We start from the raw sequence: 25584 nt of genomic DNA on the forward strand, positions 1-25584 counted from the left end.
TGCTTCATTTATCAAAACGACCAGTTTTAATGAAAAAGCTGTGAATTCTAAATTTTATTTTTTGCCTTTTATATACCGGTATCATAAATTGTAGACTTTCCAATATCGTATGTTTCCATTAGAACAGTATTGCTCACACCACGATCTAGTTCCTTAATTATTTCAAGTTTGTCACTCAATTTCAATGTGTTCTTCTTTCTCTTCACACAACGAAGTTTATCTACTTTAGGAGCCATTATTATGGGCTTGTACAGTACTCTGTAAATGGAAAGAGTAGGACTCAAAATATTGTTATATTACAATGGTATTCTATTCATACTGTGCTTGATATAATGCATTCACGGAAATGTAATATTTTTGCTGAACGTACGTATTACAGTGGAAAGTGGGATAAAATCGTGATGAAAACAATGACTTTCGCTTTCTTTCGTTCAAAAGATGTTACCGTAATCGCTTTTCGAATGGTTTTCAGTTCAAAAACTGTTGTATTACAATAATATTCTATCCTAATTGACTTGAATAAATACTACGATACCATATTTCTGAATATTTTCATTAAAATCCATCAAAATCATTTTCCTTGTCATCGTCTGCAGCACCAAACAGCTTCTCCCAGTCCTCTCCTTGAACAGGGCTAGAGGGTACGTGTTTTTCGAATCGTTTTCAGTTAAAAAACTATTACATCACTCGTCTATTTTACTTAAACTGAGCCTGAATGAATATATTCTCGGAGATAAATAGTAGTTTTGTGGAAACGTGACGTATTTCAATGTAAAATAGGATAAAATACATGACGAAAACAAAAGACTTTGCCTAAGCTTCCGATGTTCTTGAGATGTTACTCGCTTTTTAATAGTTTTCGGTTAAAATTCTGATATATTACAATGATATTCTATTCATACTGTGCCTGATATAATACATTCACGGAAATGTAATATTTTTCCTGAAATTACATACGTATTACAGTGGAAAGTGGGATAAAATCATGACGAAAACAATGACTTTCGCTTTCTTTCGTTCAAAAGATGTTACCGTAATCGCTTTTCGAATGGTTTAGTTTAAAAACTGTTGTATTACAATAATATTCCCTCCTAATTGACTTGAATAAATACTTGAATGGAAATATACAATATTTTTGTTGAAACTACCCGGGTTTCAGTGTATAGTGTCGTAATAATAAATGGTAAACAATTTGCCTTCAGCACTTGTTTCATGCACGGCGAGCCTCAGTTTATAGGACGTAGAGCGTTTTTAGTGGTTTTGTTGTTCCATTACCCTCAAAAACGTGGGTGGAACTATAAACGAGGAATATCATAAATTAACGATTTCTTGGTCAAAAAATCAGGGTCGACTGATAACGAGGGGGGGGTTATAGACGAGTATATACGGTATGTTGTCACAGTTTGATTGCCCATTTTAAAGTGGCGACCACGTGGTCGCTTGTTGTCGCTGTGCAGCTGTGGCGCTCACGCATGCGCACATGCACACAAATGCCCGCTAAAAAAAAAAATCGTTTTTGAAAAGTCCGGATTCTCGGGTGGTCCGGATTTCTGGCATCCGGATTTTTGGACTTTTACTGTATTAAGAAGGTTAAAAATATTTGACCATTGCTCAGAAAATGGTACTGTAATGAGAATCTTTGGCTTACCTTCTATTATTACGTAACTAATTTCATACAGCTAATTTTTCTTGGCATTAAATATGATGTCACCTATTTCATTAATTTTTTGTGATGTCCTTAAATTCCTATCTAATTTTCTTAATTACATTACATACCTTTAAACAACAGTAACAACTTTGTGTTTACAAATCATTATGCTGTACAGTGGAATCTTGATAATTTGTAGGATACCCGGAGGGTACCAGAAGACTTCATGAATTATCAAATTGCAAATTGTAGTTTAATTAATTTAAATGGAAATACAGTAATGAGTAAGTTTAGTTCCAGGGGCCAAAAAATATCCAAAAACTGTTCCCAAACTGCCTTCATAAACACTAAATATTGTACATAACACTGTGTATAAAACATACAGTAACACATAATGTACAAAAAGTACTGTAGTTCTATACTGTACTGTACACTATTACATACAACAGCTCCTCCCCTTCTCAAAATTCTGTGTGGATTATGCCATTACACTATCAATACACCAGGCACAGGGCTGGCTGTGACCACACTATGTCAACAAAGCACCGGGAATTTGATATCATACAATAATTTATTACTTTATGAACTTAAATAATATGGGAATTACGGTGAAATGGCCTACTACTTCTCCCTCACACAATTCACTCCCCGCCTGAATGTTCAGGCAAAATTTCACATACCTGTACTGTAGGCCTATTTCAACAATTTCACTATAAAATTGCATATTTTATCTTAATATTGTATATCTAAAAAAATTATCTTTATATAATTGTTATAAGAGAAACTCTTAAGTTGTTTTTAATTACCGATACTAATTGGCTGTCTTCCGTAACCTGGACCATACTGGTAACTGTCTGAGTCAGTCAGTTCTCTTTCAAACACTGCTGGAAACATTTTACTTACAATGCTTAAAGTACAGTAGTGTCTACAGATGGAGTAACATTATTTTGCAAAATGTGTGAAAAATCAGTGAACTACTGTGCAAGAAAAGGCACTGTACAGTATACTTTGTTTTTCAAAATTTAGAGACTTCTAAACACAAAGGTGCCACTGCTCACAAAACCGGTCAACAGAGTACTGTACAGTCAGTTCTATAACGCGGTAGATGTGTTTCTGAAGATCATCGTGTTATAGAAAAATCACATTGTAGTAGCCACTGATTCAGTGGGAACTAGAGGGTTAGTAGGTTCAAGAACACCAACATGACTGACATGGGACCCACTTTCAGAAGATCATCTGTGAGTATCTGTGAGTGATCTTTTATAATAACTAAGTTTTAGTTTAATAATATCATTAATTACTACAATAAAAACATGACAAGGAGGAAAAATGCTTGTTACAGTGTTAGTGTAGTTGCTAGGCGATAGAAAACAGAGCCGTGAAGGAGGGTGCAGAATGAATATGATGAAATAATATGGGAGTGTGACTCTTCAACAGCTTTTATTGAAAAACCATTATAAATCAAAATATTTTAAACTAGAGTACTATACTATAAGACATGTAAATAAACTTAAAAGCATGATTTAACATTCACCACAAGAAGAGAAAATGGTTGAGACAAGTGGTGGAGGAGGAAATGGAAGAGGTGGGGTCAATCTGACGATGGAGGTGAGGGTTTATACCACTCTATCACATCTAGTTTTTGTTCAAGAGTTAGAGCATTTTCTTCATTTTACTTCACTTCCACTACCAGAATGCTTCACACCCTTGCCATGCATTGTAATTAAAAGCAATAAAGTTGATACTGTAAAGGACTTGTACAAAGATAAAGCACAGTCCTCGATTACAGACATTTGATATGTATGAAAAATAAACATAAACTGCAGAGGTGACGCAACACTACAGTATGTGTGATGCTATGCTGCGGCGACCACGTAACTGCTAACCGTATGCCTACTCGAGTGACATAGTTCCATTTACTCAATCATGTTACTATATCCAAAGTATATCTGCCGTATCCGTGTTACAGAAAATGTGTTCCCCAATTCATTCATCGCATTGCAACCAAATCGTGCTATGAAAACACACATTACAGGTATATGAGAATTTTCTGTACACCTTCTTACTTCATATAGTGTACAGTACTGTAAAACAGTTTCTGGTCGACAATTCAAATTTTCAGTGAGCCTGTGCAGGCATTTGTTGGGGGGTTGACATTCCTCTGTGGAAACTGGAATATAAATCATTCTCTAAATATTTTTTGGGAGTAATACACTAAACAGAATGTACCAGGTGAGACTATGTTGTGGAAAAATCATGTGGACAACTGTAATTTAAACTTTTTTTTACCCATGATTTCTCTTTGAGAAGCAGCAAAGTTTGAATTGAGAAAATTAACAAAAATTATCTATTTTTATAACAAATTGAATTGTTAACTGTATATTATTTTACTAATACAGTAATATCCTCCGATAGCGGCAACAATTGGTGCAGAACGTTTTCGTGTTTGAGAGATTTACAGGTATTGAGATGAATTCTTATTCTGGAAAAATAGCATATTTAAGGAATTTTTCTCGGAATTGGTAAATGTTTCTGAATCTAATCTACATGTCTGACATGGAGCACCATTGTTTGGATTAAGCAGCTACGCAGTTTCTACTAGCTTGAGCACTAGCTATAAGGCTTAACTGCAGTTGGACAGTCACAGAGCTGTATTCATTTATGCAAACACTACTGTACAGGTATAATGCAAATAAACAAAATATTATATGCTACTGTATACAATGTACTGTGCACTATACTGTACTCACCAACAGATGCTGTCATCTTGAGCTTGTGATGTAGGCAGGCCAAATGGTAATATGATGATACAGGATAGACTGCCTATGTCCTGTATCATCTGTTGTAGAAGGTGTTGCTAACTGTCACTCTCCTCTCCCTCCATGAAGGAGAGATAGTACAAGTGCTGTATACTGTACATACACCCTCTACACATTAGTCTACAGAAGGTATACATTGCTATGTGCAGTACTTTCATAATTAACGAATGTACTGTACAGAATTCGTAAACATACAGTTATCACTTTTACGTCTTAACACAGCTTTGACGGTATTCTTGGCTGGTTACGGTATATCTTGGTGCAGTAATGACCGCACTGCACAATGCAGATTGTTTGTGAAAACAGCAATGAACGAGCAAATGAGCTTGTACAATGGCAGCAGGCAATGAACTAAGAGCAAGTTATTATGCTAGAGTTTGAGGAGACAGACTGTGAGATACATCAGCCAATCATAGGCATCCCATACAGTCACATAACAGGAGTAGCCAATCACAACACATGAGCACTCTGAGCCTATGACTTAAGTTCTCCATGTAGCTAGCCCACCCACACGCTCAACGGATGTTGCAAACTCTCGGGAATTTATTGGATTGCCTGGAACGAAAAGATGTTTTTGAAATTTCATGTTATTTTAATTTTATTTTCTGGGTACGTATTGGAAAGTTCTGGGTATCAAAGATTCCAGCTATCAGGGATGTTACTGTAGTGTTATATTATGCATAATATTTGTTAACTAATTTCTTTAAATAAAATAATGAAAGTCCCTTTTCAATATTGTTACTATTTTTTTTGGGGGGGGGGCAGGGCTATTTTGGCTGTTTGTCTTGCCTATTTGCCTGCCTTTTTCAAAGATATTAAGTGCCTAAATATCTGGGCTTTACTTACAAAGACTAAACTTGATGTAAAATTAATGCCACTTCCTTACTCACATGCAATAGCTAAAGACTAGAACACCATATCATAACACCTGTAAAAATTCTTAATATTTGTCAATTTTCTCTGTGAGATTTGACTTTTATCACAGCTTCACAATTTCCGTGTGTAAGTGTACAGTTGTACGTATGTACAAAGTTGGAGAACCTGGATGGGCTAGAATAAGATGAAGCTCAAACCTGTGGATCTGACTACTCATAATGTGTCTGTAGTGATTTAAAGAAATCCTTTACAAGTGATTTAGACAGGAATAATGAAGACATGAGAACATTTACTCTAAGTTTATTCTTCTATTAGCGTTCTTAGTTTGAATCGAAGAATTTTCTTATAAAATTATAAAACATTATAATAGTTTATTGAAACATTATACACAAAAAATTATGATGAACATGGTCAGCAGGCAATACAGTATTGCACTAACTCGGTTTTGTATATTCGTATGGTTGAGCAGAATGATTAAAATAGAAATCAAGACGCATAAGATGTAACATTTCTTATGTACCAGCAAGTTGTGGGGTGTATAATGACTAGATAATATTTCCTTGCCATTCCATCCATCATTCCTGGGCTTGTTTTTGTTTTCACTTATTAACAAAAAGCCTTTATCAAAATCTACACATTTTGTAGTAATGTAACTTGACCCCAAATGCTATACCCCTTGCTTAAACAAGTTACATTATGCTCAAACTGAATTGACTCTCAAACTTACTCTACCATTCATCAATGCCATGCCATCAAATATTTATGCTGATCCTATAATGCATTCAACAGTGGTTGAAAATGTGGTTTTGAGCATATGACACACAGTGGATTGAAAAGGCAATTCTGGATATTTCCCAAGGTTACTCAATGGGCTTTTAGATCAGCTAGATAGATACACCTCCTAGTCTGTCTTTGTCAGTCAAGCACCTGCAGTATTTTCATTTTTAAAGATAAAACTAAGTGAAGCATCACATGTGGACTGAAGCTCATTAGAATGAACAATGAATAAAAGTGCAACTGAATGAGAATTAGAGACTGCTAATTAATCAATTGAGTATACCAGTAAATTCTTTGGGTGGTGATTTCCTAAGTGATTCAGAATTCAACTCAATTATGGAAGAAACCTTTTTGAGTTATAGTCAAGAGGATGACGACTTGGGTGACAAACACTACAGCAGAACACTTTTCTGATGTAAAATCTGACAGTCAGCAACACAGTTGCTAATTAATAGATGAACTGTTGGTCATTAACTGGATTTATAGGTATTCTCAAGTTAAGTACAGTATATCACAAATCATATTATAAATAAACACAAAATAAAATTTATGAAATACTTGTACTGTAGATAAAATTTATAATTCTTTTGTTTTGTGATGGAATCATGGTGGAAAAATGTTTCTCTTAAAACCATGTACAGTAATCTTACCATTTCAAATAACAATCAAATTTGATAAAAGTGGGAAAAGAACTCCTAGTAATAACAAAGGTAAATTTTACCTTGGTAGGCAGTCCATGGGGAGGGGGGGTGAGTTGGGTGGTGTGGCAAAATGGTTGAACAACTTGCATAAGTTTGGTGATATAGTATTGAAGGGATTAACAAGTATTGTGCAAGTACCTTGTACCACTCAAACAACTACTGTACATATTCATCATTTTAAATATACAGGTAGTCCGCGACTTACAACCTACTCGACATACGACCGCCTCAGTCGTACCAAAAAATTTTCAAACTCCGTACGTATTTTCTAGGACCAAAACATTTCCGTACGAGAGCGTCGCGTGGGCTGGGTTGCCGCGTGGTGTACAGCGTCCACGCCGTAGTGCGCTCAGTTGGTGTTTGGCTGTTGTTGTCGGGAGTGATCGCGCTGTGTACCGACAATATTTTCGTTTCTAATTCCCTTTAGAATGACTGGAAAGCATAAAAGTGAGAGTTCTGGTGGTGCTCAGAAGAAAATGAGAGTCAACTACTTTTGAGATGAAAATGAATATAATAATGCAATATGAAAATGGAAAAACGGTAGCAACCATTTCACGCGACCTAGGCTTCTCTCACTTGACGATATTGACAATGTTGAAGGACAAGGAACGAATTCGTGAGGTAGTGAAAGGATCAGCACCTATAAAGGGAACATAATAGCGAAAAAAAGACAAAGTCCTATTCATGAGATGGAAAAAATTACTTGTGGTGTGGATGGAAGATCAGATACAAAAGCATGTACCCTTAAGCCTTCTAACAATATAGACTAAGGCAAGAAACCTTTTCGAAAGCCTGAAAGAGCAGGCAGGTGATGAGTGTGACCAAAACTTCACAGCAAGTCATGGGTGGTTCCAAAGGTTTAAGAAACATTACAGTTTGCACAGTGTAAAGGTGAGTGGAGAGGCAGCAAGTGCTAATGTGGGTGCTGCCGAAGCTTTTAAGGAGGAGCTAGATCGTGTCATTGTGGAGGGAAATTATTTGCCTGAGCAAATATCTAATGTAGATGAAACTGGATTATTCTGGAAGCGCATGCCAGAACAGACATACATCCACAAAGAGGAGAAAAGCATGCCGGGATTCAAGGACTGAATCACACTTCTGTTGGGGGAGAATGTAACTGGTTTCAAGATAAGGCCCTTCATGATATATCATTCAGAGAACCCAAGGGCTTTTAAACATGTCAACAGGCATACACTGCCAGTGTTTTATTGCAGTAATAAGAAAGCATGGATGACCCCAGTACTGTTTGAGCATTGGTTCCCGAGGTGTTTTATTCCATGAGCCAAGGAGTACTGTCTGCAACAAGGGGTTGCGTTCAAGATTTTACTAATTTTAGATAATGCTCCGGGACACCCACCACACCTGGACGACCTGCACCCTTATGTTAAGGTAGACTACATTCCACCTAACACTACCTCTATCGTCCAACCCATGGATCAAGGTGCTATTGCTGCTTTTAAAGCGTATTATTTACGTACAACCTTCGCTCAGGCTGTTGCTGCTACTGAAGGTGATAAAACACTCAAGAGAGTTTTGGAAGGACTACAACATTTTGAAATGTATAAAGAACATAGCCGCAGCATGGGATGAGGTTACAGGTCAGTGCATGAATGGAATATGGAAGAAAGTCCTGAAAAGATATGTGAACAGTTTCAAAGGATTTAATGAAGATGAAGTAATTTCTGAGATTAGTAACAAGATAGTGGAGTTGGGTAAACAGCTGGAGTTAAAAATTGATAATGAAGATGTTGAGCAGTTGGTTGAAAGTTTAGCAGAAGAGCAAAGTAACGAGGATCATATTGAACTGGATGCACAGAAAATTGCAGAGGAAGAAGAGTCAAAATGTAGAAGAACCTGCACCCACCTAAAAATTTTCAGTGAAACAAATGGCAGAGGCATTTGCTACTATTAATAAGGGGATGCAAATGTTTGACGAAATGGATCAAAATGATGAGTGTTTTACAAAAGTTGACAGAATGATCCAAGATGCACTTGCTTTCTACAGGAAGATTTACAATGAAAAGAAAAAGGCAAACTGTGCAGTCTAAATTGGACATATATTTTAAGAAGTCCCCCATTGCTATCTCCTCACGCCCCACCAGTGCTGCCTCTTCACTCCCTAAAGATGATCCAATATCTTCAACAAGCAAGCATCCCCCGTATGTTAACCTGTCTGAAGAAATCGACATTGATGACCCACCCAGCCCTGTCTCCTCCTCTGCTTCATCCAATTAATGTAGTCTCCATGTTTAATTAAAAAATTATTGAGGCCCCGTGTGTATTCAGCTGACTACATTAAAGGTAAGTGCACAGTAACACTGTATTCATTCTTCATTATTGATTACTTTTAATGTACTGTATTTCATTTTAGATTTTCTATGTATTATTTTTTGCATTTTCGACTTACGACCTGGATTTGGGTCCCTAACCCCGTCGTAAGTCGGGGACTGCCTGTATATACTATACAGTATAGATTTTTTTTTTAAATGGTATACAGTACCTAACTAAATTACAGTATGTTTGTTTCCTTTGTATTTGACAATGGTCCATAATTTTGTACTTAAATATTATTAATATAATTTACATTTATGTATACCATATCTATCTAATCTATGTAAACTACATTCTGTATGTGTGTGTGTTCCTGATGCATTTCCATAGTTCTGTAATTTGGTAGGGAGGTGAAAGTAGCCTAGTAGGTGGCCATGTACTATATATCTCCTGTCCCTTCATGAGGGGCAGGTGGAGGCCAACCAGGTGGATAAAGAGATGGTCATACTCTATCTCCTATCCTTCCAAACAGGAGGGCGGGGCCAACCACTACCCTCCCCTTCCCCCACAGGTCCGTCCACAGTTTAAAAAATTGAGGACTGGAATACAGTAGGAAGGTATGGGTGGCCTAAAGGATGATCATGCAATGCTTCCTGTCCCTCCGTCCTGGTAACTCAACTAGTTAACAATGATAAAACAAAGCACTGGTGCATTACGGTACATTCCCCTTTCCATATATGTAAATACATTTCTATTAATTATATTAGCTCTAGCCACCTACATTTCCTCCCCTTAAAGTACAAGCTAAATAAAAATGAAAAAGCTAGCACAAGAACTGCTGCAAGAAGAATAAAAAAAAAATCATAATGAGTGTGCAAAACCCTTCATATCATCTTACTTCTATTACTTACATCACCTTCGAATAAGCTACTACAGTATATATATTTACAATATACAATACACTAAAATAAAGCAAATCTACTTAATTGACACAGCCAAACCCCAATTTAAATGGACTGGTTTACAAAAATTTTCAGTTAAAATTTTTCTTGAGTCATAATTTTATTTACAAGCAAAAACCCAGAGGACATGAAAAAATCATTTATTAGTTAATAATGCAAAAATGCTATAAGTTTGCATTTTTCTTACTACCAGTATGCTTACTTATTTCATTATTGTGTAACACTTGCAATATTAAGTCTATAAAAAGCTTTCAATGTGTCATCATTCTCCTATATCCACCTCAAATTCATATGAAGACAAGTTGACTTGGCACTCACATCACCATGCACACAGTCTCTGAACCAGTTGCCTGATAGTCCAATATGTGAAATATTAAATAAAATAAAATTACGTACAATATTCTGTATTACTATATTGCATATGCCAATTACAGTATCTACAGTATACAGGTATTTAAAAAAACCACAGTATCTACGGTAGCGTACAATCTGTCTATCTGCCTGTGAGAATGCTCCTTATGCATTTCCACAGTTTTGTAGATAGGTGAAATTTGATCAGGTGTGGGTGATCTAGGTCGCAGTGGTTCCCAAATTTTTCAACTTTACGCACCTGGGAAGAGTTTGAAGTAAATTTTGAGGACCGATTATTTTGTGTGTGTGTGTGTATGTGTGTATAAGCAATATTCGTTAATCCAGAAAATGCGAATATGGAGGGTTTACTGTACTCCACTAAATAAACAAAATCCCATACCAAAATATTCCAAACTGACTCACGTTAATAACTGTAAGCATAAATAATACAACTGTGAATTTTATGGTCTGTTAATGTGGGTATTAAACTTTTTATGCCTCAGTGATACTATATTAAAAATAGAAAGTAAGAAGGGATAAATAATGCTCTTTTTATTAATGGATTTCATTTGATCCATTTATTGTAGTTGGTCTGAATTTCTAAGGTACCATTAGTGTGGATGCTTTCCTCTCATCTAGTTTCCTTAATATCTACCTGTTCTATATAAGGCATATCTGAAGTCAACTATTTGAGGCAGACTGTACCATATACAGTACAGTAAACCCTCAGGATAACAGACTAATTAAAGGAAGACCATTGTCATTAAAGCTGGAAAGCCATTAAAACCGATTCATATAACAGTAAAAAAAAAAATAAAGAAAATTACATATAACTACCCAAAATTATGTTGTAATAATGTCATGATTTTTTAGAATAAAACTGTATGAAAATTCAGTTTAGAGACAACAGTTCCCACCATGCTCAGTGTAGGCCGAGAGATTCCCGCCATATGTAGGCCTATACTGTAGCCAATCACAGTGATTGGTGACTGTGACATCATAGGCACAACTGAGCTGATTAGTTGAGCCTGGGGTATTACTAACACACATTAAGATGGGCGCCCTTTTTCAAACTACAGTCGTCTGTTTTGGAAAGTTGAACAGGAAAGATATACGCATCTGTGGTTGGCACCAAGACAGGTATTGTCTGTATACTCGTTTGGTAAAGTCCTCTATATGATGTATACAGCGAGATGCTTGGTCTCTATTTTAATTTAGAGTGTAGGGATTGAAATGATTGTCATTCTTATATAAGAGAACTGTACAGTACAGTGGTCCCTCGGTTAACAAACACAATTCGTTCCACAGAGTCGTTCGTTAACCGAATCCATTGTTTCAATGGGATATTGGGTAATTGGTTCCAGCTCACAGAAAAGTACATACAAAGTAAAAAAAAAAAAAATGCAGTAAAGTACACTTACTTTGAGGTGTGTATGTAGAAGGTTCCTGGTTGATGATGGGAATTAGAAGTGGGGGTGGAGGAGAAGGGAGAAGAGAAGGAGGTGGGGATGGAGGAGAAATTGCCTTTCAGGGGACCCATGCTTGAAGCAGTCATTTCACCAATAAAATTTTAAGTTCACTAGGTGTAATTCAAGATTATTTTAATTTAAATCAACACTGCACTGCGCTATATATTATCAATATGTTAATTAAATTTCAGAATGACCAATAATTTCAATGTAAAAATGCAAAAATATTCAAGACACCAACAAAATAGATGTTCACTCCACTGTCAACAAAGCCAAATTGACGCCTGGTTGGCTGAGTCAAGCGCCTGATGGGTGCACAAAAAACTAGTTCCCTGTACTGCATATACTTATCAACATGTTAACAATTTTAAAATTACTAATAATTTTAATATTAAAATTGCAAAAATATTAAAGAGCACAACTTTCTTGATATTTACTCCACTGGAAACGAATTAAACATAGAAGAGATTACTGAATTGGCAGACTAGCCCATCAGCTGATGCTCACAACAAAATGTGTTGTTCATAAGGATTTCGTTAATCAAAGTTTTGTTCATTAACTGAATTGAAGATCCTTATGGGAGGTAATTCGTTAACCGAAATTTCGTTAATTGAACCGTTCGTTAACTGAGGGACCACTGTATTTGGGTGGTAGAAAAGATTTCCTTCCAGTCACAAAGACCATGAACATGAGTCAGTCAAGAGAAGGGTGACTGTTCACCTCAAAAAATGCCACAATGAGATGTAAAAGTAAATAAATAGGTCCTTATTCCTGTACTGAAATGCAAACTGCAGGAAATAACCAAAAAAAAAAAAAAAGCAGCCCAAGTTCACTGACAATGTCAGGATTCTGGTGTCCATATCAACAATGTCTGCCAAGAAATTATTGATGGCATTGACTTCAAAGTGATTATCATCCTCTAATGTATAAGACTTGTCTTCTCAAGACTTTTTATTTCTTGGAACTAAACAATTATTTCAACACTGCAGTTTTGAGTACAACTAAGAACTTAGTAAAACTCTGACGGTTATGCTCAACTAGCAATGGATGGTTTATCCAAAGTTTTTTTGTTCACACTTTATCATTGCTTATTGAAAAGCTCATGTATGTATGTATGACACAGTACCTGTCCAAGCATAAAATGTGACATGACAATCATGTTTCTACAGCCTCCCAATATATGGTAAATGGCACTTCAAAAAATATGCAAACCAGTTTTCCCATTCATGATCTTGCTATTTGACTAGTTTTTTTTATAAAGATGAAGTTTATAACTTCAAATTTATATTACTGTAATGAATTTTAATGACTTTCACTTAAATTAGAATTTTCTAATTAAGGTTAAAACAAGTATCAATACCCTGTACTGTATAAACATAATTAACCACTATGCATTCCTACTGTATTAATTGCAGTTGATTAATAAAATATATAATTTGAAGGTTTAATATATGATACCATAATCTTTTTAATCATAACAACTAGTACTGCACTAAGTTTGTTCCATGAACTTTTTTATATGACTTGGTTCATAAAGCAAGATACTAAAGCTCAGCTAAACTATACAAGACTACACAATTTGCTCTCATAAAGTCTGCCTTTTCACTCTATCCTTTAAAAAAATATAAACAGGATGTACTGTATATGAACATACCCAATACTAAATACATACAAGTAAAACCTGTAAAATCACATAAAACACAAAATACTTATCCAGTGGATGCACTTCACAGAATATCATCCATGTTACTGCACAAAGAGATGGCTCACATCTTTCAAGTGTAACTTGCCAGATCAATTCTTTATTATCAAACGTAAGACAATTGGTTAGCCCAATAGGACTCGCTTCATCCTAGCAGCTGGTTCGTCATCTTCACTCTCTGACTCAGAAGATGCTGCCCGATAATAGTCAGGAGTTTTTGAGGAGCATCGGGATGAACACAGGTAGTGCATGAGAGGAACTCTATACATTCCACAGAAGTCAACAAACTTGATGTGCTCAACACATGATGTGAAGTACATACCTATTCAAGAAATAAACAACAGTAACATTAGTAATTTTTTGCCATTATTGAAGTAAATGTCATGTTTTGATAAGATTACTTATTCATACAAGTGGCTCATTATATCTTAATCTTTCCATGTGAAAGTAGGTAGGCATATATATAATAAGCCTGCAAACTAGAAACATGGCTGAGATGCACTGGAGACGTTACAAGAGAGAAAAAAAGTAGACAATAAAGAACTTAATAAATGCTAAGTCAGAAAGAATATATGGTATGTACAGTAAATAAAATGATTAAAGGAGAGAAAGAATTCAAATTTCAATAAATATGAAAATGTTTACAGTTAACTGGAAAAGGGGGCAAATAAAGACATGAGAAGTAAGATTAGGTGCAAAATCTTGAAAGGAATTACTCTGTAGTCTTCTGAGCTTGGTAACTGAAGGATTGATAGGATACACATTTATCTTATAAGATACATAATGAACTAGTCATAGGTGAGGAATAGGAAAGGTTTAAGAAAGATATAATGTATATAAATCAAATACTGTATACTGTATATACATGGAGACAAATGTTTTTTTTTTTTTTTTAATGGGGGGGTTAGCCCACCCGGGCACAGGTCACTGACCCACCCACATCGGGGCCTGGGGAGCGAAAATGTAATAATAATAATAATAATAATAATAATAATAATAATAATAATAATAATAATAATAATAATAATAATAATAATAATAATAAAGAACCATAAAGAAATGCAAAAATGAAAAATAAAATCAAAAGTGAGAAACAATATATGTATGTTGTGTTGTCAATAGTAAGAGAAACAATTGAGACCCTGCAATTGTGTATAAATGAGGCAGAAGTAAGATAAGCAACCTGGGACTTGGTCACAATTTTCGTGATGCCATATGGCAGCAGGGTCGACATTAGACAACGCATTATGCTTCCAATATCTTCCCAGGCGGTAGTACCTCCCTGTTTGGTAGCTGCTAAATTTACAGTTGGAGAAAGCATATTATACAGTAAATTGCTGACCATGTAGGAAGTTCTGACATCAATGAAGGGACACAAAAGTGTACAGAAGGCTGTCAAAGAGTTTTTAGTGGGAGAAATATGTGTGTGAATAATAAAAAATGGTGTAAGGAAGGAATCTGAAATAAGTGAAGTCGTGTGTCAAGGTTAAGATATCTCCTTAGTTATCTAACATCTTTAAGGATGGATCAGTAAAGAAAATGAGCGAGAATGGCTGAGTGTAGAATGAAATTAATAAATGATGTTAAATGATATTGTATAGGAGAGTGTAAGGGAGCACTGGAGAGAATGGATGTACAGTACAGGGGAGGCCTCATTATACATTGGGATGTGTTCCAGAAAAAGGCAACTTATAAAAAAACATTTTATAATGAGAAATTTTTCCCCATAAGAATTAATATAATTAAGGGTACAGTACATGCATTCCCAAATGTACAGTAATACCCCTTGAAATCTCAGCAAATCAGCCGACATTCTTAACATTATTTTTTACCTTTGAGTGATATATGATGGCTCAATATGGCTACTCGTTACACTTACACAACTGATTAATGTATAAATATATCATATTTATTAAGTGCTGAGGCAAGCAACCAACCATTTGAGCACTGACTGCAAAGATGTATGAGGATTGGCAACACTGCTCAGAGGGAGGCACCAATGATGGTCAGCTGGTCGGGAATTTAATACAATGCAATACAGGTAGTTCTGCTATAACGCGATAATTGTGTTCTTGTAAAATATCGTGTTATAGAAAATCGCGTAATAGAAATAACAGGGCTTATGGAGAAAATGGGGTTAGGTGCAGATTACTCGAAATCGAAAAAATTTAGTAGTTAGCCTAACACAAAGGATAGCACAGTCTAAATAAATGTTACATTCATATCTAATAATGAAATCCTACAGTAAATGTAACAATTTACCTTGAAAAAATATGAATGTAACTTGATGGGGGAGAAGGGTGATTTTGAGGTTGATAAAATCGAGCTTCTCTTCAAGTGTTATATCCTTTCTTTTACGATCATCACCGGGAATTCTATCACCAGAACGCTTCTTGGAGATATTCTTCTTTACCATATTCACAGTTAATACCACAAAATTGGAGAAATAGTAAGCAAAAATCGTGTTATAGCAAACAAGCGTTCGCGTTATACAAATATCGTTCCTAATTCATAAATCGCGTTAGAGCAAATTCGCGTTATCAAAACACGAGTAATAGCAGAACTCACTGTACCTCATCTTGGGTTGGGTATGGGATTTTTTTCAGGAAAATTTATTATTTTACAAAAATATTTTATTAACCCGGCAACAAATGAACGTAAATTATACCTGTATGAGAATTATGGTACAATTGCATACTGTACTGTACTGTCATGTTAACAGAGTCAGCAGTGGAGTTCTCCAGCCACCCACCCTCCCTACCTCCTACACAATTGACTTCCCACCTAATTTGAACAGCTAGGAACCAAAACCCCCTTATTACATTGATTTATATATGGAAAACATAACCTCGTTATTCATATAATCGTTATACATTTGGACTTTTAAGAACACAACCAATACAAATAATGAGGACCCACTGTATATTCCACTAATTACTGCTTTAAATTTCAGGAGATTGAATTAAGTCATGGATGTGATTACACTCGGTAATATGGTTACATAATAGTTAACAGTGACTCTTACCTTTACATTTTGGATTTACACATCTCTGACCATTACCTAAATAGGTTACAAGAGTGTGAGGAAGATCATGGATTGTATACTCAACCTTCTTTAACTTAATGACACGGGCAGCCAGTTCCAGCAAGGATGGAGGGTTATACATAAGTTCCCGGGCACATGAATTCACAAATCGTGTCACAAGTGGATTGTCACGAAGGCTGACCTGTAAAGGAGATAAAATTTCAGCAATCTGAGAGAGAAAAATATTAATAATAATATGTAAACGATTGTAGTATCTTGTGAGCCCTCCCATACATAAAATGATAAAAGGTATGGTAATCAAGTGTCCTTCAAAGTCCTAACGGCCAAATCTCTGGACATTGTGGACAGTAATGACAAACTATACCTATTGCCGAATGCATCTGAGATCTTACTGTGATATGTCTATATATAGTATTACAGTACCCGTACAATACACCATACTGTACTGTACACTAATACCCTGTTTCAAGCGGCCCCATTTAGTGGTGCTTCTTTATAGTGCTCTTGATATTTATATATACTGTACAGTCAAACCCTGCTATTCAGAAGAGGTAGGTTTCATAAAATATTGCTGTACCGTATATCAAAATTCTGTATTCAGTAAACCCTTGTTATTCGCAGGGGTAAAGTTCCACGGAATGGCGCAAATAGGCAAACTGCGAATAGCAACTTATACTACTTTAGTGCACTACTGTATACCTATACCAAACAACTGATCAGCCATGGCAACACTCATCCCTTCATTTAACTTATTGAATAATTCAACTTTCTTTGTCAGGGTCATCACTGACTTCTACCTTTTACATTTCACTCCACTAGCATCACTAGCACTGACACAAGGCAGTCTTTTATGGGCCATTTCACACGAGATACTGCGTCACAGGCATCAATTGAGTGTTAACAGAGGGATAGGAGACGCGAGTGAGGTGACTCGTTGCACTGCGGGAGAAGGTTCAAAGCTAGCCACCATAGCTACCATCTGCTTACCAAGAATCATCGAAATTACGAATCACAAACTTGAGAATGGCAAGGGTCTACTGAACAGTATATTGAACCCAATTATCCCATATACTCCCATTATATAAATGAAGATAGGTTCCTACACAACAAAATGACTACAGTGTAACAAATACACAAACCTTACAAGTAATAACAAACAACAAGCTTTATTAATACAGTATCATCATGAATAGACATAATGGCTAATAATGCAGCAATTAAACCAATGGAAAAGAGAGGTGTGTGAATGCATGAGCAATAATACTGTAGATATGAAGTGTCACGAGAAGGAAGGGAAAAATGCCAAAATTGCGTTTTGAGTAAAATGCCTTTGTTAAGAAATTCGTAATTACCTCAAATATCACTAAATTTTCATAATTTTGGTGCTATTATTTATGGTCTGAAAGAAACTTTTGTTGTCTGTAGAATTATTACACAATACGCTAATTGTTATTTTTTTTTACAATAATTACATTATAATTACCCGCACTAATTACCATTAATTTATACCGGTATATGAAATAACCTAATAAAAATGATGGCATGGGTAATTCACATAAAAATATACAAAAAGGTATTGCCGCCATTGACTGTGCAAAATTTGTTTACCTGTACTATTGTATATACAGTAAGTCCTCGCTTAATGTTGTTTCGGTATTACGTTGCTAAACTTTAGAGACCAAAAATTCATTTAATGTTCCGGTGACTCGGTACAACGTCGTTTTGCGTCGTCATGGACTACTTTTTACGGCGCATCACCCTCTCTCGTCTGCCCGCGGAACGTCACAGCATCCCCCAAGCAACACCAGTCTTTGTTAGGCTTCCACAGTGTTCTTGAGTGTTTAAAGTGTTTTTGCTCTTAATACTGTACTGTAACCATTCAAAATAGGTTCCAAGCGCCCATCAAGTGCTACTGATGCTAGTGTTGTGAAGAAGCAACGTATGATCATTAGTCTTGCTACGAAAATAGAGGTTTTAAACCATTTCGAGAGGGAGGAGTAGCCACCCATCAGGTCTCAGTGACTCGCCACCCGCCTGGCACCCGCCAGGCTCTTCCCCTCCCGCCTCCACCGCTTCAGTACCCACCACACACTTGCTCTACCACCTCCGCCCACTGGTGAGTACCAATACCAACTTAGTAGTTGTATATGCATGCACTGTTTTCTATAGAAATGGCAATGATTTTCTGTATATGTAATGTGTTTCATGGGGCAAAGGGAGGCTCAGGAACTTAACTCCTGTATTTTATCTATTTCTTATGGGGAAAATTGATCCGCTTAACGTTGTTTCGTATAACGTCGCATTTTCAGGAACGTAACCCCGACGTTAAGCGAGGACTTACTGTCACTAACACTGGAGCTCATGTCATGGGCAAAAACCTAAGAAAATTATAGAAATAATGGAGTGGAAATCGGTGTGTCACCAACACATGGGTTAAAATACAGATGCTAAGTTTCAATGTTCAAATTTATGTGCTTACTAGATTAGACAATTGACCACATATCACAATCAAAGCAGCGATAACAATGATTTACGGCACTGTTCTGAAACCTTGTCTTGTTATATCAACATACAAAGTTTCATTGATATCTGAGTTAATACATTCACTGTCTCAGAAGTGCTTCCATAAAGTGAAACAAAAGTATGGAGATGAATAGCATGGACTGTTCCAATGGTTTGAATTTTTTGGTTATATCCAAATATTGAAGTAAGATCTTGCAATTTTGAGTTAGCACTTTCACAAATTTAAACATGCACTAGCACAGAATAAAAAAGTAACTTTGACATGAGTACAGTGCTTACAGAATATAAACCTTTTCCCCCCACTAAATATTAGGCCCCAAAGTTGAAGGTTATATTATTAGATACAGAAAATGTGGAATTATAAAAGCAAAATAAGGATAATGACTAAGTTACTTATACTGTACTGTAACAAATTATAAAATATGATTAAGTAGTTCTACCTCCATAAGACCCCTCAGTTTGACTGCTCCTACAGGAAGACAACAGAGGTTGTTCTTATGCAGCAGGAGTGAGCGTAGCCGGGTGAGGTTTGAAATAGTTCTCGGTAGACGACATAGCTGGTTATCACATAGAACCAGAGATCCAAGCTGCTGCAGCTCACCAAGCTCTTCGGGCACAGTTTCTAGCAGGTTCCCACCAAGGTTAAGTACTTGTAAACTGAAATGAATTGTCATTACATATTAATCTTAAAACGACAAAAGTTTTAGTCTTCTATATACAGTAGTACAGTACTGTACTGTACTGTAATTGAAAACTGAAAAAGCAAATGATCAATCAATCAATTTTACCATTCCTCCAAGAGTTTGTATCTATCTGGGGGAATCAGTTTTTAATTTAATACATCCACCCTTATAAATTATAAAATACAAATTGCTCATAAATTTTCAGAATTGCAATGTCAGAAAACTTTTTTATGTTGTGAATGACGAGAGAGAAACTTTGTGTTCATATAAGTAAACTTCACCTAAAGCAGCTGCCACATCATCTGCAGGGTTAGGTTCTGACACACACACACAATCATAGATGATCCTGCCTTGCTAACTAAGTAGGCACTTGGAAGTTCTACATATACTGTACTGTACTGTAATGCCCATTTCCCACTCTGTAAAAGTGGTTTGGTAATAGGAAGGACATCCAGCTGCAAAACTAGCTTTTAATTTATCTTATGGCAACTGGAATATCATGCTACAGTATAAGATAATCATGGCTAACCCATGCAAGCATGAAAATGGCTGTAAAATGACAATGGTGATGAAATGGAATTCCACTGTACTATTTTAGCAATGAATGGAAGTGATTTGGCAAAAAAATTACTCTTTGCATAGAAGAATATTCTAGAAAGAGCTCAAATGGGAGACAAAGCCAATGAGGGGGACCTCAATTGGCTCAGCCATGCCAATACGTACTGTACTGTTATTATTGTCTACTCTCATCTGTACCTATCTAGCTAAATAAACTTTTTTTTTATTTCAATAGAACTGTACTGTACTAATTTGTCTCTAACATACCAGCACACACCCTGAAGTTACCCTAAAAATCTCAAGACATCCAGCTGATTAACACAAGCACCTGCTGCTGTACTGTACTTAAAACAAATCACTCGTCCCTAACTGCTTCTCTTACGGTACATGCCTTAGACAAAATGAAGTCCCCAATTTACAAAGTCATGCTTTTATTTACAAATGAAAACCCCAAAGCTATGAAATAAAATTTCATTGTTTTTGTAATTTTTTCCAAAGTAATATTGAAAATATGCTAAATAAATGCATTTTAGGTTATTTATCGTAAATACTCCTCCGAAAAAGCTGCCTAATCACCGTGTGTCGTGTTTGTTTACAGCAGACTGTCTTGATCCGAGCGTACTCTCACCTTCACAAAAACTGCAAAATTACACCATGCCACTTCAACAGAGTTGCTTTCATTGATACCAAATAACAAATAAGTGCACGTACTTTGTTTAATATGGTGGGGAATGCGCCAGCTAGGAAGTTACGTAAGTTACCTAGGTTTCTTTGGTTGGATAGGTCAGATTCTATTAGGTTCATTATTATTCATTTGCAACACAAGTGTATAAAATGAAAGTTACTCAGAATGATGAGATATATCTATTGCATATGTTAAAAAGCTTAAAATCACTGAGTGTACGTGTAAATATTTACCATATTTTTGCGCATGCAAAAATTTCCCAAGAAATTTGAATTTTGAACTATCCTCTGAATGGTCAAAACAGATCATGTGAAGTTTGTGTGAATGATGTTTGAATATAATTTTCCACAAAATTCTATTTAGCAAACTTAAAATCCGTCAATATTATTGTTACAAGGAATTCTTCCAAATTTATCAAGATTTTTCTTCTCTGACGTTTCCCTTGCAAATTACCTAAAAATACCTATCCTAATTTCCTAACGGGGGGGGGGGGGGCTCCACCTCCTGGATACCCTAGTATATTTAAGTCATTTGTGAGGGAAGAAAAGTGTCATAAAACTGTCTAAAACATCAGAAAAACACATTGCTCAACAAAAAATCCATGGTTGTCTAATGATAAAAATTTACCCTTTGTATGAAAACAGGTTCACAGAATCACTTTGTGTGTCCACCAAATAAATAAGGTAAGGTTTTGGGTAAAATAGGTTATGAAAGTTTAGATCGGGTTCCCAAAGGTTCCACTTTTTTTAATTCCACATTTTACCTCATCTTCAAAGCCCTGCCCACTTTGAAAGAAATCACTGCTGTTGCTAGTGATAAAGAGGTCAGATCTTCATTAATAAGTATGAGTACCAAAATATGTCAAATTCTTTTAAATCACAATGAAAAACATAAGAAAAACTATTTAGTTATGCAGTGAATAATTTGCCATGACAGGCTAAGTTCCTACTCCTGCTATTTTAGGTTAATATTCGTCCATTGGCTGTCCGCAGGTTTGCACCATGTTTACTTGAGGTTATACTCCTCACTTAGAGTCAGTTGTCTCCTCCTTGATGGTTAGGTTAGGTTAGGTTAGGTAGGTAGGATGGTTGGTTGGTTCCTTTGTTATGAGAATAGGTTTTTTGTGTAATTTTTTGTGTTCTCAAATTTAACCTCCATTTTTGTGCAAATTAGCAGTTTCTGTTAAAAATTTAAATGTTAATTTTTTGCAAAAACCGCTAATTTCCAAAGAAATGAATGTCAGATTTGAGTAAAACACTGAAAAACGCTAACAAAATTAGTCTCATACCAAAGCCTGAGGACAGCCAATGGTACAATATTTACCCTATTTTACCGTGAGTGCGTGGTTGCCATACCTGTATCTTGTGCCTATAACTTACCTTTGCATAGACTTAATTTCAGGAAGAACTTCTGTGATTCGGTTGTTTCCAAGATATAAGTAACGGAGTCCATTCATTTCATACAATTGATTGGGTACTCTTGTTAGCTGATTTCCACTCAGATTTAATTCCCTAAGCTTAGACAGTAGTGACAGGTCTTTTGGAAGTCCATCATCTGGTAAATTATTATTGTGCAAATACAACGTTTGCAACTCTGGCAGTTGTAGCAAGAAGTCATTAATGTGAGAGAGGTTATTATAGGACAGATCTAAACTTCTTAAATTGGAAAACTTGACTATCTCAAATGGTAACGTAAGCAACATGTTATGCTGCAGAAGGAGTCTTTGTGTGACAGTATCAAGGACGTTGTCTTTTTCCTGTTCAGTTTGTCTGTCACTGGTACTTGTATTTGACAGTGAACACAGGAGGAGTCTGTCGCTCACGTCATTTGTCCTTGGTCGTGTTCCACTACGACAACTTCCTTGACTAGCTTCCCTGGAAATATCATTTGCGTTGAGCACAGCACTGTGTCGAGTAACTTTCTGTTGTTGGTGTTGTTCCCGAATACTATTACTGAGGTGCACTGCCAAGGAGTCTGCATCAAGCATCAGATATGATAAATCCAAGCTGCAAGACTCTGCCGTATTTTCACTGTCTGAGCTTTCTGATGAATAATACATGTTGACAGCCATAATGAACGAATAATTAAAAAGGAGAGTGCTGATATTAATGTGCTTTCACCAATATTAATGGTATAGGAGACTCATAGTCTACTCGTGCCCACACCTGTAGACTCTGGCTGTGTTTATTTACGTCACTAGAGAGGCTCAACAGCTTTCCTAAGTCATATGGCAACAATATAATTATAAACTTTGAATTAGATTTAAAAGTTTTATTTTCGAAAAGTACAATTTTATTTTATTATTAATAGTGTTTTAGAGAGTTTTATTATTTATATTCAGTCCGTGCACTTAATTTTGTTATCAATTAATAAAAGATGTGCATAGCTTGTAAATGATCACGTGATGAGTACATGGTGAGCCCCAGTCCCTTGGTCACACACACACCAGCGATATTTGGGTATCAAATAAAGAAGTACTCGATTGACTGCTGCTAACAGCTTAATAATTTGAGTTATATAAATAAATTCCAGTAATTTACTTAATTGTAAAGATAGAATAAAGAGAATTCCGAAAGTTGCAACAGCTGGTTACATTCAAAACGTGTAGCTAGACATTGTCGTCAGGATGATCAGCACATTCTGAAGTAATACTTAAAACAACACAGCTATGTGGTGTACTGGATGTCCAGTGTTTGAAAAAGATTTTGAGAATAATTCATAACTTCCAAGAAAAGCAATTTAGTATATAAAGTGGGCAGAGCATGGCTTTACACACTCTGTGACTATATCAAACTACAATTTCATAAAGTGACCTAAACACATACCACACTGAATAATTTCAAAACAAAATTCGTAAAAAAAATTGTGTTTCTACTTGTGGGATTCCCCACCCCCTCCACCCAACCCTGCAGTATCTAATCCCACTTACACTGGGGTATATCCGTCGAATCCAGGAAAAAAAGTCAAAGATAAAAAGGCACGGAAAAAACCTAACCTAACCACTTAACCTAACCTGCGTGCAATGCCATCATATATATATATATTTATATATATATATTTATATATATATATATATATATATATATATATATATATATATATATTGTGTTGTCAATATGTACAAGTCATGTGGGATGAAAAGATAATGATTCATGAATGATATCACAGTGTAAGTGTGTAACACGGTATTACCAGTCATGTTCTCTGTTGCCTCCCTTATCTATTTTCAAAATGAGTCACGTTCACCTCCAGTACATGCCCAGTACTTGCCAACAGTGCGTAGCAGAGACGTGACCGATCGCCCAAGCGGCTAACGAGCTGATCAGTGGTGAAGAGGTTAAGGTAAAAATTAAAAGTAAAAGAACAATCTGCCAGTGTTGTGACAGCACCGAATGTGAGCTTGTAGCGTGTGTATGTGTGGTGCGGTTAGTCAATTTTCTTTCTTTTAGGTGTCAACTTTCTCTTTCTTTTGGACCACATATACACGTAACTTAAGGGAGGTCTCGCACTCAGGATGGAGGTGAGAAGGAATATTCAGAAAAGCGTTAACTCCACGTATATTGTATGTACACTGCAGTACGATGCTGGGAGTTACTGTGTTGTGGAGGAGCTTCAAGATAAGTGGTGTTGCCGGCTGGAGAGCGTGAGGTAGAATGAGCTCGAACCAAGTCGATGGGTGAAGTAATAGTGTGAAGAGATCTTGATCCTCTGGCGCGTAGATTGGTGGTACGGGAACTGGACTTGAAGAATGATTGTGGACTTTGGAGGGACTTGGGGTTGGTGGATAGTCCAAGAAGAAAGGCGGGGAAATTGGAAAATATTAGTAGGATGATAGGTCTTGGGGCTCAACCCAAGTGCTTCTGTTTTCTCATGTTTGTGTTTCAGCTAATTTTCGTCATAGGTATTATATTTGTGTTAAGTGTTTGTATGTTTAACAAGTGTTCTAGCTTATGCCTTACATTTGCAGGACTCAAACCCATGACACGTTACGTTGTACAACCACCACCCCTCAAATTTTGGTGAACGGAAATAGTCACAGGGAAAAAAGTCACATGACTTGTATACACTGACAACACAATATATATATATGATGGCATTGCACGTAGGTTAAGTTAGGTTAGGTTAGGTTTTCCGTGCCATTTTCTGACTTTCTTGAGATTTTTTTTCCTGGATTCCAAATTTTTATTGTTGGTTATAATTACAACTTGTTTCACTATTGTAATATTTGTTTATGGCTCAATCCCCAAATGAAGGTAAATAAAAAGGTGTGCAAATAAAGTTTTTATTGAATTATACAAAACAAACAAAAAATGTTACAATAACAAAAAGTTTGATTATAATCAAACTTTTTGTTATTGTAAAATTTTAGTCAATCAAATGTTCGTGGCACGTCTACAACTAGACTATCGAAGTCTAAATAATATTTAAACATTTATTAGTTTACCTGGGAGGGTCCATGGGTGCACTGCCGCCCCTGAGTGGGGCCCTGGAGGTGCCACCACCTCTAGGAAGG

The 25584-nt window shown here is 36.0% G+C and overlaps 1 protein-coding gene across 1 annotated transcript; it reads right to left on the reverse strand.

The window, feature by feature from the left end:
• Nucleotides 1-12678: 12678 nt before the first annotated feature.
• On the reverse strand, nucleotides 12679-23285 carry LOC121869973 (leucine-rich repeat-containing protein 58-like). Its single transcript, XM_042371594.1, has 4 exons — nucleotides 22451-23285; nucleotides 19586-19802; nucleotides 16602-16803; nucleotides 12679-13898 (listed from the first exon to the last, which is right to left on the reverse strand). Exons 1-4 carry the CDS (start codon nucleotides 23140-23142, stop codon nucleotides 13702-13704), a joined length of 1308 nt encoding a protein of 435 aa, XP_042227528.1. The 5' UTR covers nucleotides 23143-23285; the 3' UTR covers nucleotides 12679-13701.
• Nucleotides 23286-25584: the final 2299 nt, after the last annotated feature.

Source organism: Homarus americanus, unplaced genomic scaffold (assembly GCF_018991925.1).
Source record: "Homarus americanus isolate GMGI-L3 unplaced genomic scaffold, GMGI_Hamer_2.0 scaffold14467, whole genome shotgun sequence".
Taxonomy (NCBI): Eukaryota; Metazoa; Arthropoda; class Malacostraca; order Decapoda; family Nephropidae; genus Homarus; species Homarus americanus.

Bases quoted from the DNA above. Each gene is read 5' to 3' on its own strand.
- LOC121869973 (XM_042371594.1), bottom strand. From the start codon at position 23,142: ATGGCTGTCAACATGTATTATTCATCAGAAAGCTCAGACAGTGAAAAT. The intron at 19,803-22,450 runs GTAAGTTATAGG...AATTCATTTCAG, and splicing joins GAAATTAAGTCTATGCAAAG to TTTACAAGTACTTAACCTTG. The intron at 13,899-16,601 runs GTAAGAGTCACT...TTTCTTGAATAG, and splicing joins TGTAAATCCAAAATGTAAAG to GTATGTACTTCACATCATGT.